The sequence below is a fragment of the Schistocerca cancellata genome, chromosome 4 (genome assembly GCF_023864275.1).
Source record: "Schistocerca cancellata isolate TAMUIC-IGC-003103 chromosome 4, iqSchCanc2.1, whole genome shotgun sequence".
NCBI lineage: Eukaryota > Metazoa > Arthropoda > Insecta > Orthoptera > Acrididae > Schistocerca > Schistocerca cancellata.
In genome coordinates this window covers 643,483,480-643,498,340 of record NC_064629.1, presented here as the reverse complement: position 1 = coordinate 643,498,340, position 14,861 = coordinate 643,483,480, and the positions used below count along the sequence as shown (strand labels likewise).

Genomic DNA, 14,861 nt, shown 5'->3' with positions numbered 1-14,861 from the left:
ATTTAGCATGGTCAGTTTAAAATTCAAGGGGTATCCGGATGCCTATCCTGTCGCCACTCTGTTACCTCCCCGCCACGGTGCGAAATATCTGCACCCCAACTGTCTGCATGTAGTGTTATTCATGTAAAAGTGAGCGAAAGTTTTCTAAATGTTTGCGAATCGTGTAACCAAGGCCGGACTTGGCTACTAGCCCGGTATTCACCTAGCAGACGGTGGGAAACTGCTTAAAAGCCACATCCAGGCTGGCCGACACACCAACCGTCGTCACCAATCCTCCGGAAGCATTTAATCTGGAGCCTGCGCGCCTCCCCGTCCCGGAAGTGGTGCTTCAACACGCACGGCTATCCGACTGGGTCAGCTATATTTAGTAACACTAAAACAGTGAAACACTAACACCCGCGTCGAATAACATAGGCACACACAGATTTATCCGCCAGATCACGAGGCAGGCGCGACAGTACGCTACGGGACCAGGAAGTGAACTTATGTTGAAAATAAATTCAGTTGGAGGAACATATCATACACCTTCTGAGAGACCCTAAAAAGTATTTATTTACTGTGCTTATGATGTTACACCTAGGTGGTACATAAATAAAAAATAAATATACATTCCTTACTTTCGTTAGATATTGTTTCGTGGTATCATATTTTGGGATAACTGTTTAATTCAAACTAAACTATACAAATTCGAAAGAGAGTAATAAGAAGTACGTGTAGTGTAAATTCAAAACTGGTCTGTAGAGGCTTGTCCAAGGAACTGGTTATATTAACTGCTAGGTGTTAGTATACTTATCACTTATTAAAAATTTCTACCTATACATGAATTCACAGAATAAATACAAGGAATACTGACTAGACAGTGTGAATCGCCTAAAACTATCACCGCAAATATTACGGAAATGAAAAGTGCTATTGATGTGCGAATGTCATAGAATGGAATGGTAGTCAGGGGCTTGTGTTGTTAGTCAATCAACAGATTGTAATAATACTTGGAAAGTGTATTTTTTGTGAAAACATACCTTTTTTTAAATGTAACAAAGCATATTGATATTGTCAAACTAAAAGTCGGGTAAATTAGAATGTCCGTGGTATTTGTTGCAAGATTCTAGTGGGCGTCGTTTATGAGATATCGTATTTTGAAAAGTTCCCATGCAGATACAGTACGTATGGTAGCACATACTAAAGAACAACCCAACTGCATACACTATTTATATGGCTTCTGGCCAGTAATGAGACAACTGACCATCACAGGTTGTGTTCAAAATGGTCACCGGCAGCAGAAATACACGCTTCTAGTCTGGTATGGAGCAACTGCTGCACATGTGATATCATCAAGTGTAGTAAGTATGTACTTCTACAGGCATAAAATCGGGGGAACGGGCCTGACAAGGTACAGGTCCTCCGCGACCTATCCAACGATTTGGAAACAATTCGTGAAGACATTCTGTAGTACTTGGCGCACTATGGGCATGCATGTTGGTACCATAGGTTCCTCCTAGTCTGTAGAGGAACGTCTTCTAGTATCTGTGGAAGATGGTCTGTTAGGAGGCTGCGATACTTGTGTGCGTTCATTGTTTCTTCTATGAAAACAGGCCTGTGAGCTCATAGTTCACTATCCCACGCACATGTTTCCACTCCATGGACGCTTACGTCCCACCTGACGAAGCCAATGGGGATTGTCAACAGACCAGTAGTGCATGTTTACCGTGAATGGTAAATGTGGCTACATCACTAAACAAAATACATGACACATCTGATGTACCGTGTCCTAATGCTCATGTGCAGAAGTTAACACGGCTCTCATAATCGTTTCCATGCAGCTCTTGATGGAGTGAGATGTGATAGTGATGGGAACTTACGTCAATGGAGAATGTGTAGGAAACTTGCCTGATTCATGCCACTTCCTCGTGAGAATGCGCAGGAACTAACTTGCGTATCAGCTGCAAGAACAGCAAGAGCATTTATTTTCCTCTCTTCTCTCGCACTTGTTTCCTTCTGTTACACTGTCTAGGTGTTACACTACCAGTTTCACGCAACTAGTTGAAGAGACTGATAAAAAATTTCCGAGATGTTTGACGTCTATTGGGATATGTTGCCGCATACACCGTACAAGAACGAACTACACTCTTCCTATACTCTCCATACACCATGAGCATGGCGGCTTTTTCTGCATTGGTAAATCTCATCGTCCACTCATGACCTACTGCTTGAACTCTCACGCACTAACTGATTAGCAAGTAGCATGCACTCAAGAAACACTCATGCACACTGTAAGCAAACCTAAAAACATCGTACTAAGCAACTATGCAGGTTAAACGGCACAAACAAGTATCGCTGTGGAAACTTTTCAAAATACGATATCTCGTAAACGACTCGCACTACGAACCTGCAACAAACACCACTGAGATTCTAATTTACCCCACTTTTAGTATGTTAATGTCAACAAGCATTGTCCTATTTTAAAAAAGTGTGTTTCCACAAAAAATACACTTTCAAACCATTATTAGAATCTGTTGATATGGTAAAAATACGACGCCCTGACTATCAATCCATTGTGTGAAAACCACACAATAATAGCACTTTCTATTTCCGCAATATTTTGTGGCGCAAGTCTTTGGTGATTTGCCCTGTACATTAGGTTGATGCATAAGTTCTTAGCGTTTTGCATGTTGGTATTCCGACTGCTAAGTGTTTGTTTATAGATTGTCGTTCTTTGTTTGTAATCAACCACTGCTATTTCAGTTTACATAATGACATTTTGTCATTTGGAGATAGTGAGTGACGCTGTGGACGATACCCAACGGAGTGCCAAGTGAAGAAATCGGAACATTTCCGTCACAGTCTTCTGTTTGAGTTTAATAGGTGGGTGACAGCAGCGGAGGCAGCCAGAAATATGTGCGTCGTGTATGAGGATAATGCCACTGGACATAGCACAGCAAGAAAATGATTTTCTCGTTTTAAGGAAGATCGTTTTGACAGTAGTGACTCTCCAAGTCCAGGAGACCTTCGGGGTTTGATGAAGTTAATCCACGATGACCCATGTCACTGTACTCGATAACTTGAAAATGTGATGAACTGTGTGTGGGTGCAACATGCTCCAAGCAAATGGTTCAAATGGCTCTAAGCACTATGGGACTTACCATCTGTCATCAGTCCCCTAGACTTAGAACTACTTAAACCTAACTAACCTAAGGACAACAAACGCATCCATGCCCGAGGCAGGATTCGAACCTGCGACTGTAGCAGCAGCGCGGTTCCGGACTGAAGCGCCTAGAACCGCTCGGCCACATCGGCCGGCATGCTCCAAGCCAAAATCACAAAAAACAGTGGTTGGCCACATGTCCATTTCTGCTTGCTGTAACGTTACTGATGACGAGAAATGCTGTCTTTATGCTAACATTAGAAAAAGAAAGGAATGGTTGAGCAAAAACAAAGCTGAAATTCCCTGTACAAAGTCATGCGCGCATCAGCAAAAGGTGATTTATGCATCCGGTGGAACAGTGACGGTGTGGTGTACTACGAATTTCTTCCCCGAGGTTTCACAACATCACTGCTGACATTTAAAGTCAACAACTGAAACGTCTCGCAGACGCAGTCCAAGAACAATGACCAGGAAGACTGCGTGAAGTGGTGCTACTCCACGACAATGCCCGCATGCATTCTGCTATATTGACAGAAAAACGCTATATAGGAGTTGGTTTGGGAAGTCATTCCGCACCCTCCTTATTCACCTGATATTGAGCCCACAAACTTTCACCGTTTCCGCTTTCTATCGAACAGCTTTCGAGGACAATCCTTTCCGGATGAAAATGAGATCCGCGCGTGGCTCGACGAGTTCTTCGCCTCAAAACCACGTGGTTTCTACAGTCGTTAAACAAAAAATTACCCCAGCGTTGGCAAACTGTTATAAATAATGAAGGAGAATATATTTTTGATATTAAAGTCTCTGTTACATGTATCTGTTGTGTGTATTAAACTTATGGAAAAACGCTACGAATTTATGCACCAACCCAATATAAAATATGCAGTGGTATTTACTATTACCTGACGGGTGTCTATTATCCAGGAACACATATTTTCAGAAACTATTCAGCCTCCATAAGAAGTTTAGCTAGTACTATATTGCAGTTTATGTGGAGACAGAGTAATTTATTTGTAGCGTATTCCCTCTGTTCCACCAACAAATTTCTTCGCAGAACCAATTAATGTACACGATTCCCCATTCATCTTGGTCATCCCAAATAACTTTGTGTCCAGAAGCAAATAAAAACTGTATCAAGAATATGTTGTTCAGCCACCAAGCACATTTTTTTTAAATAGCACCCAATATTTTTTATTCGTTAAGTCACATCTTCTCCTCAAGATCTGTTCATAAGCATAACACAGATGTTATTGAAAAGGTAACACAAAACTGACTTAGACTCTCCTGTACTGAAACATAGTGTAGGCACCCGGGTAGTGTAGCTCGTCTACTTGCTGGAGCTGACAGTGAACAAACGGAAACACAAGGAAAGTACGCACGTGTCTCTCAGTCACAGGTCTTTAGTTGAATGGTTGTGTGGGTGCCGTGAATTCTAAGATGACTGCGTTGCCTTGGATTGAGACTTTCCGTTTCCTCAAGCGTTGTAAAAAGACGAGGAAGAGTTCTCTGCAGAGTTCCTCTGCCTGAGTAGCATTACACCTAACTTTGTGGGTTAACGAGCATTTCGCTTTCAATTAAATATATGGCCGAAAGAGTCAGCCTACAGGAATTGTGAAACGAACCCTGTCGTCCAGGACCGCGTGGCACAAAGGGCGCAGATTCACCACGAGATGGGGAAACTCACAGACGTGTATCGTCTATTGACGCCTAAGCGCTGTAGTGTGCGAGTGAGACAGACGAGAACTTACGTCATAGGGAAACACCCTGTAGAAGCCAGGGAGACGTAGCAGTGTTACATATGGCGGACCTAAGATCGGCCATAAAGGGAAACATTTATGCAAACTATTTAATTCTGTAGTAATGCAGGGAATGAAGCCACAGTAATTTTAATGTGCCATCCTCCATATATTTTCATGGTGATCCCAATAAAACTTGAATATTGATCATATCTATAATAGTTCAGGATTTACTGTTAAAGTGAAATTAACAAGTTTTGTAACAAAGACCTGAATGCTAAAATCTGATCGCTTTGGTCGATCTTAAGGATCGACATTTCATATAGAAGCGCATCATTAAAATGACAAACGTTGTAAATATCAACTCTGTAACTTTATTTGTTTAAAAAATATTGTAAATTTAAATTATCAGTATTTACAGTTAAGCATCAGATCATCATTTCCTCCACACAAAACACATTGAGTGATGACAGCATGACACCTTATTCAATCATTAGGTGATAGAATATTGGTTGCAAAGTTTAGTGCATAATAGTTACTTTTGTTCTTCCTTGGTGCAAGGCTACTGGGCGTGACATTCAAAGCTAAAAAGGAAATTGTATTGGTTTTATGTAAAAGAATTTAACGTTTATTATGTAATGGATATTGCTGTTACTTCATTTAGAACGTGAAAGCTTTGGTTATTTAAATATGTTAAAATGTAAAGTAATGTAGAATCATCTGTAGCCAATCAGATGGACGGCTTCAGGAAAGGGAACTACGCTAGTCAGTTCAGGAAGATGTTCGGCGCGCTGTCGGAGACGGGCAGTGGGCAGTTCTGATCTAGACACCAAAGGGCACAGGTCGGATTGAAACGCGAAAGCTGACGGTCGGTCCTTAGTTAGCTAGGAAGTGAAACGACTTAGAAAAATTCGCGTTGTGTAGTATCGCGGGACATAGTCTCTGAGCGGTGAGCAGCCGCGCGCCTGATGTGAACTCGTAACTTCTCGTATAAGTAACGGGGTGGAGTACTGGACTTGTGTTTCGCGATGAGATTGTGAATGATCTAATTGTGTCAGATGGATATGCGTTTGAGTGTAACAGTAACTCTAAATACGACCACTTTCGCTATTAGTTTGCTTTCTGAATAAACATTATTCTAACCAGATCGCAACTGCGTGGCCTACATCATTTATGGGTCGTTAATTTAGTTCCCGATATTATTATTACTGTTATTATATATTATATTAACTTAGTATTTCGCAAACTTGCCATCAGCAAGACAATTTAATCAAAGGGTCACAAGTGTTTAATTTAGGGCGTGTAATGCGACACGTGCGATTCAACCCCTAGACGTGTTTGAGCCAAGACATTCCGACGAAGAGGATCCGCATGTGAGTCCAAACTTCTTAGGGATGTTAGCTCGCAACTTCAACCGCAATAAAAGTAATGATTTTGCGTTTATTAGATTAGACTGTCGGGCCACTCCAACATTAGATGCCCGAACGGGAGAAGTCGAATGCTCCTCGCGCCCAAAGCGGCTGCCGGTCTTTGGAGGAACTGCCTACGCCGAGAAGTTCGAGCGTCCATAAACGCCAAATGCCGCCTCTAGTGAAAATAAGCTCGTCATAGGATTAAATTTTAATCAACAGATACCACAGCCATGGGAATACTGGAGTATCAGGTTCACTACCGTTAGGTCAAGGTGTTCATGGTGAAAAATTTTCCATTTCCGTCACTGTATGTAGCACATCTCATACAGCTTCAGCTGTAAATACGTGAGCACATTAATTGAAGCACGTGTCTCGAGCCTCTAGACCACCACATGGTGACCTACATAAACTGTCACGTCGTCTCCGTTCCGTTACGAAGTTTTAATTTGCACTTTTAATAAAATAAAATGGTAAGCATTTCAACTATTTTTGCTGGACAAATCACTGTACAACCAATCTGTCACAGATGTTCTAAACTTCTGAACTAAAGACCTGTACATCGTAATATTCTACTACTTATTATAGAGCAAAAATATAACATCGCAGGTCTCTAGAATGCATACTTCACGTAATAATTTACATTAGAACCTACATAACGCTAGGTGCAACGAATTTTTCATTCCTTAGTTTACAGCCCTTATTGTACATCTCCGTCCAAATGATAGGTCTGTATATGTTGGCGGATGTTATGATAGTTGGTACTATATTTACCGCTGCAGCTGTTGTTGTTGTTGTTGTTGTTGCGCTATTCACTCAAAGGCTGGTTTGATGCAACTCTCCATGCTACTATATCCTGTGCAAGCCTCTTCATCTCAGAATAACAACTGCAACTTACATCCTGCTTCCTCTGTTTACTCTGTGCATGTCTTGGTCTCCCTCTACGATTTGTAACCCCACACTTCCCTCCAGTACTAAATTGGTAATCACTTGATGTCTCAGAATGTGTCCTATCAACCTCTCCCTTTTACTAGTCAGGTTGTAATACAAATTTCTTTTCTACCCTAATTCTATTCTGTACCTCCTCATTAGTTACGTGATCTACCCATCTAATCTTCAACATTCTTATGTAGCACCATACCTCAAAACCTTCTAGTCTCTTCTTGTCTGAACTGATTACTGTCCATGGTTCACTTCCATACATGACTACATTCCATACAAACTTTTTCTGAAAAGAGTTCCTGACACTTAAATCTATATTTGATGTTAACAAATTTCTCTTCTTCAGAAACGCTTTTCTTGCCATTGCCATTATATCCTCTCTACTTCAACCATCATTAGTTATTTGGCTGTCCAAATTGCAAAACCCACCTACTACTTTCAGAGTCTCATTTCCTAGTCTAATTCCCTCAACGTCACCTGATTTAATTCGACTAAATTCCATTATCCTTGTTTTGCTTTTGTTGGTGTTCATCTTGTATCCTCCTTCCAAGACACTGTCCATTCTGTTCAACTGCTCTTCCAAGTCCTTTCCTGTACCTGACAGAACTGCACTGTCATTTGCAAACCTCAAAGTTTTTGTTTCTTCTCCCCGAACTTTAATTCCTACTCCAAATTTTTCTTTGGTTTCCTTTACTGCTTGATCAATGTACGGATTGAATAACATCAGGGATAGGTTACAACCCTGTCCCACTCCGTTGTTGATCAATGCTTCCCTTTTATGTCCATCGAACCTTAAAACTGCTATCTGGTTTCTGTACAAGTTGTAAACAGCCTTTCGCTCCCTACATTTTATCCCTGCTACCTTCAAAATTTCAAAGAGAGTGTTCCAGTGGTCATTATAAAATGCTTTCTTTAAGTCTACAAACGCTATGAACGCAGTTTTGCCTTTCTTTAACCTATCTATGGCCTCGTGTGTTCCTACATTTCTACGGAATCCTAACTGATTTTTTCCAAGGTCAGTTTCTATCAGTTTTTCCATTCTTCCGTAAAAAATTGTGCTAGTATTTTACAGCCATGACTTATTAAACTGATAGTTCGTTAATGTTCACACCTGTCAGCAACTCCTTTCTCTGTAATTTGGAATTATTATATTATTCTCGAAGTCTGAGGGTATTTCGTCTGTCTCATACATCTTGCACACCACATGGAAGAGTTCTGTCATGGCTGGCTCTCCCAGGGCTATCAGTAGTTGGGACGGAATATAATCTACTCCTGGGGTTTTGTTTCGATTTACGTCTTTCAGTGCTCTGTCAAATTCTTCTCGTCCTATCATAGCTTCTATCTCATCTTCATCTACCTCCTCTTCTGTTTCTATAACATTGCCTGCAAGTTCATCTCCATTGTATAGACCCTCTCTATGCTCCTTCCACCTTTCGCCTTTCCGTTCTTTGCTTAGGACTGGTTTTCCATCTGAGCTCTTGATGTTCATACAGCTGCTTCTCTTTTCCCCAAAGGCCTCTTTAATTTCCCTGCAGGCGGTATCTATCCTTCCCCGCACGATACGTGCTTGCAAATCCTTACATTTTCCTTCTAGCCATTCCTGTGTAGCCATTTTTCACTTCCTGTCAATCCTGTGTTTTAGGCGTTTGTATTCCATTTCACCTGCTTCATTTACTGCATTTTTATATTTTCTCCTTCTATCAATTAAAGTCAGTATGCAGTATGTCCTATGTTTTCCAAGGGTTTCTACTTAGCCTTGTCTTTTTACCTATTTGATCCTGCGCTGCCTTCATTGTTTCATCTCTCTCGTCTTCTACTGTATTCCTTTCCCCTGTCCTTGTCAATCGTTCCATAATGCTCCCTCTGAAACTCTCTACAACCACTGGTTCCGTCAGTTTATCCAGATCCTGTCTACTTAATTTCCTACCTTTTTACAATTTCTTCAGTTTTAACTTACAAATAATAACCAATAAATTGTGGTCAGAGTCCACATCCGCTCCTGGAAATGTCTTACAATTTAAAACCTGGTTCCTAAGTCTCTGTCTAACGATTATATAATCAATCTGAAATCTTCCAGTGTCTCCAGGTCTCTTCAAAGTGCACAGCTTGCTTTCATCATTTTTAAACAAGGTGATAGTGAGAGTGAAATTGTGCTCTGTGCAAAATTCTGCCAGGTGGCTCCCTGTTTCATTCCTTTCCCCGAGTCCATACTCAGGTGCAATATTGCCTTCTCTTCCTTTTCCTACTATCGAATTCCAGTTACTTATCACTATTAAATTTTCGTCTCCCTTAAATATTTGAATAATTTCTTTTATCTCATCATTATATTATAAAATCTCATATGTCTCTACAGCAACAAAGTATTTTAATATATTACATTAACATTAAGGGAACCAAACAGTTGGAAAAAAGAATTCAAGAATAGAGTAGCCATGATACATACAGACAAATCGCAGTAATCCATTCAGATATGATGAACCCTGGAAAAGCAGAAGCCATCCAGCAATACGGCACAACCATATAAGCCATATGTTTGGAGAATGTTCCCTCTGAAGTGTTTCCTCCACAGTTAGTATACCATGGTGGAGAATCAAAATTTCATTGCCATTTGGAGCTTTGTATGGCTCAATCTTGTTACCATTCTGCTTTCCAATAATGCTCACCTGAAAAGAAACTCAAACTAGGGAAGTGATGCAAGAATAATTTGACCAAACAACGGCACTGAATTAACCTATAATCCTATCCAATTACGAATAACTCAATGAAAAACATTTAATGTCCTTCTGTTGAAAATTATGTATTTACTGTTGCTATATGCAACCAGTCTCTTAATATCGTTTTCTGTCATCGACTGTTTTCGAAATAATTAATAGCTAGATATAAATCCAAGCCCATTCTACTGTTAATTTTCAAAGATTGTTGTCTGACTTGTCAGCAATGCGCCAACGTTCCCTTAAGTTTTCCTCTTGTATTACAACATATTCTGAGACGTCAGTGCATTTATGATCGGCGTTGTGTGTTTTGATCCATCATCCATCACTTGTAACGAGGTGAGACTCTCGGTAGGCTGATTATTTAGTGCATCAGCGACAAGAGTCACAAACATGATTGTAGTAGCTGGAGATAGTGTATTAAGCGTCGTGAGAAAATGAACTTAAAACTTAGTCTACTACACATTACAGTGGCGAAAAAAGTTTGCTAATAGTAAAATGAGCAATCCATGATTTTTTTTCTGCAACAGACCGATTTCTTTCAAATCTATATGTATTTGCACTGTATTTTACTTTCACTGGAATGACCTGAAATAAGAACCTGTTATTTCAGGTTAAGTAAGAGAAATACCCATGCAGAAATTTTCCAATATCTACTTTACTCTAGTATTTTAAGCTAAACTTTGTGATTATCTTATAGCAATATGTCTGCAGTTTTGTTAAAATACTGATGTCAATCTCCTAAGTTCTTAAACTTAGCCAAAACAGACTTTCTTGACACTGTCGTCTGGCCATATAATATGAATTTATTTATCAAAGATGATTTTGAGCACAGTATCACGTGGCCAGTTCTGTCAGCATGAATATTTATAATCATTTGTTAATCCTGTCCCTGCTCAAAATCTCTGTGTTGTGGGTAAAAGCTCCTGGCACAACAAACCAAGAAAATAATCTAAATCCTTCTGAGTACAGAAAATTGTGAACTGATACAATAAATTTCTGTAGTGCAGAAAAATCAGTCAGCTACAGCTGCACTTTAATTAGTTTTTTTTTCTTTTACAAAATCGTTCATAGTAGTTTCTTGTTCCCCAAATTTTCGTTCACCCCAACTTTAACTGACACCTTGTTTAATGCACCATAAAATTCTTCTTTACATTCATAATGCTGAGATTTTTGTACAGTTCATATGCATATACTGAAGTCATTACAAGCCTGCTGTCCAGAACTTCAAACAGGACGCTGTTGACCCCTAAACTGAAAAATTAAATGTTGTTATTGGTAAAATACAATTAATGTAGAGTTATGTACAATATTTATTTAGTTAAATGTATTAAAAATTGAATTTGATAATCACTGAATTTATTTACTCCTCACACTTTACAAAAACACATTGATTAAGATTATTTCAAAAAATTAACCACATAAATTAATAACAAATGTAAATAGATATCTAAGACACCATTAGAAAAACTATGGGACAAATCTAGATTAATACACAAATTTGTAACATATCCCATACGTAAAATTTGCTACCAACACCTATCTATTATTTTCCGAACATAACATAAACTCTCCTGCATACGCTGCCGGAACTTAACTCATGGAAGAAAGGATATCATGGAGAACTGGTTTAGGCATAGCGTAGGGGTTGTTTTCTGAGTGACTCTTTCAATCCACAGAGGAGTATGACTTGTTTTTGGACTTCCTGGAAGATCAAAACTGTTTGCCACACTGGGACTCAAACTCTGAGCATTGCCTTGTGTTATCCATGCATGACCTGCCCCTAGGGCTCAGTTCTGCCAGTACCTATCTTCTACTTTCTTTTTACTGAATCCGTCTTGAATATCATACTGGACTAACATCCTTGGAAAAAAGTTCATTTTCAAGAAATGGCTTACTCACAGCCAAGAGGTTGAAGTTCGGAAACTAGTTAAAAGGTATTGGTAGAACGAAGCTGTGACGCCGAATCACAATTATTTAGTGGGTAGCACGGTTGGTAAGAATACTGCAAGCAAATCTAAGGCAAGATTTTTCGTCTGAATCTCGGTCTGGCACACAGTTTTAATTTGTCAAAAATGTTTCAAAATTACGTAACTCCCCTACACAGAGAAAGATTCATTGTTTCATCAGATCTACAAAATATTGAATTTTTATTCTTTCATTTCTAGACATAATTTTGTATAAAGCTAATAATTTTTTATATGAAACCTTATATTAGAACGTACTGATTAGATGTGGAAAGTTTCCTGAACCACTTTCTTACTTACTGCATGTTCATATCATATTTTATAATTTTAAAAATATAAAATGAATAACTACACATCATTTTCACTGCAAGATTTAAATTTTCTCGCCATTTTAATATCAACATTCATAACAAAGGTCTATTAATTTTAATCTTAGCAACTTTAAACATAAAACTGAGAATGAAACACATATGTTACTACAACAAGTTGAGGAATTGTAAAAGAATGCTGGCATTGCACTAAAGTTAAGAATTAAAATGGAACATACATATACTACAAAGTAAATAAAATTTTCTCCCAGATAAAATTCTGAAGTGCACACTGTTTCTATCGAACAGGGCCATGACAAATAAAATATTTCAAATAATGATGAAACCTGTAAAGTGTTCTTGTTGAATGATGTGCTAATATCAATGCTGTGTTAGCAATAGCAGCTGAGAGCTCTCCAAAACACAGAATACACTCCCACTTCCTTTACACAAACAAACAGTATACCGAAAACTATTGTATACATAGGACAGAAATGTAGAGTAAGTTCACTGCATCCAGTCAATTCGATGGTAGTGCTAGGAATGATGTGTGGAGTGTTTCTAATACAAAAATGGGAATTTCCAGAAAATGTTCAGTGATAATTTATGAAGAAAGTGTCAAACTGCGTTATTCTTGTCATGTAAGAAATGAAAACGAATAAAAAGTTAATATCAGAATAACAAACAAATAACCTACAAACATCAATGCATAATTTAGGAATGAGTAAACCACATGAAAAATGTATTCATTGTATTTGGTTATAAACTTTAATTTCAATTTATGCAGAAGCTGGGCGACAATCTTACAGTGTTACACTAACCTACTGAACATTTATAAATAATAATGTAAGCACACACATCAGTGAGGAGTTACTGCTTTCCTGTGCAAGAATGATAAATCACTATTTTTGAGGATGTAGGTTTGATCAATGTGAATCGAAATAGAAGATAAAAAAGGCAAAGAGTACAAACTGTCTCTCTACAACAGTAACATACCTTAACCCCCAGGAATGAAATACTGCATGATTGGAAGTCCTGTCCTAAATTTTAACGAACGCTTTACAAATTTAACTATGGCAAATAATGTGTGCATTAAATAGCCTCACATTTCTTTAGTGTGTGACTAATATTGTAGACCTTTGCCATGCCCTTAGACTAGAGTGAATGAACAACAAACAATGAAAGAGTGAGGAGTGCAGCATGCAGACATGCAGTCAAGATGCTGAGGACACACCTCTATACAAAAAAATTAATATCTAAATTACTTGAATATACAACATGGTGCACAATGATCAGTGTAACATTAAATGCAAAATATTATTAGTTACACAGAAAACAGTAATGATACAAAGAATCTACAATGAATATAAAATAATTTTATAATTTTTGAGTCTTTCTTAGACAGAGAAGTCAGAATATATTAAGAAAATTATAAATGAAGAGGGAGCTATTACCACAGACATTACACATGAATTACAAGGTCTCTGCTTTTGTATAAACTTCAAACCACTGAAAATATCATCGCACAGTCACTATAAAAAGTATGTCACCGTACTTCAACACAGTAGAACAAGTCAAACAGTTTGGCAAGCAACACAAAGGAGTAACTACTGACTACCAACACGAACTGAGGACAGAAATTCAAAATTCTGCTACTGAAGTTCTTAAATCAGACAATAAATCTTCAACATACCACATCACCAGCTTTCCCTGCATATGAAAATTGAACCCTCACGTCACCTACTTCTGGGCTCCAGACATCTTGAGTGTGATAATACAGACCCAAGTGCATTCTTATGTCTCTACGTTCTGGTCTTTCATCACTTGTTATTAATACAAAATCATTGAATTTGTCTTTCAGTTCTGCACTTAAGTAGAATGGTCCAACGCTCACTTGTTCGCTAACATACACAGTACTTTTAAAAGGAAAAACCCTGAAACACAGAAGAGAACAGAATTTCCTATCCCAGCAGTTCTGAACAAAAAAAATTGAAACTGTTGACAGGGATTACAATATGTGTGTAATTGTTCAGCCTATACAAAATTATTAAGGAAACAATTTCAAATACATATAATACATGGAAATAACGTGTGTGTCATTTGTGTTTATTAATGCATGCTTCTCCCGATAAACGAGATAATTAGTTTTGATACGGGAAGAAAAAAAAACAAGAAGGAAGATTAGGGTTTGATGTCCCATTGACGACGAGTTCATTAGATACAGTGCACTAGTTCGGACCCAACAGTCATAAGGAGGAAGTTTGTCATGTTCTTTTCAAAGGAAACATCTTGGCATTGGCTTAATCGATGTAGGAAAATTGCAGAAATTCTAAATCATGATGTCTGTATGGGGAATTGAACTCTGTCATATGTGAGTCTGCTGCCTTAGCTTCTGCGCCATCCTGATCAGTTTCTTTACTTTTTTGCCAAGTAATATACATAATCCTGAAAACAATTAAAAATAACGAAGTCATCAAGTAGTTTGTACAAAATAGCAACTTTCAGTTCCAGAATTTAGCCGCTGTTTTCAGAAGTGAGTTACAAACAAAAAAAGGCAGTGAGACTGTAATATAATATACTGTTGATAATAATGTCATTAGAGATGGAGCACAAGCTCAGAGAGAATACAAATGAGGAAGGAAATTG

At 38.3% G+C, this 14,861-nt stretch overlaps 1 protein-coding gene across 6 annotated transcripts in view; it reads right to left on the bottom strand.

The window, feature by feature from the left end:
- Positions 1-14,861, bottom strand: part of LOC126183803 (transmembrane protein 43 homolog) — a 226,612-nt gene that overhangs the window by 28,207 nt on the left and 183,544 nt on the right. For all 6 annotated transcript variants that reach the window (XM_049926045.1, XM_049926051.1, XM_049926049.1 and 3 more), the window contains 2 exons: positions 13,909-14,149; positions 9,673-9,892 (listed from right to left, as the gene is read on the bottom strand). In XM_049926045.1, the coding sequence (XP_049782002.1) occupies positions 9,673-9,892; positions 13,909-14,149 (461 nt within the window). The remainder of the gene's footprint in view (positions 1-9,672; positions 9,893-13,908; positions 14,150-14,861) is intronic.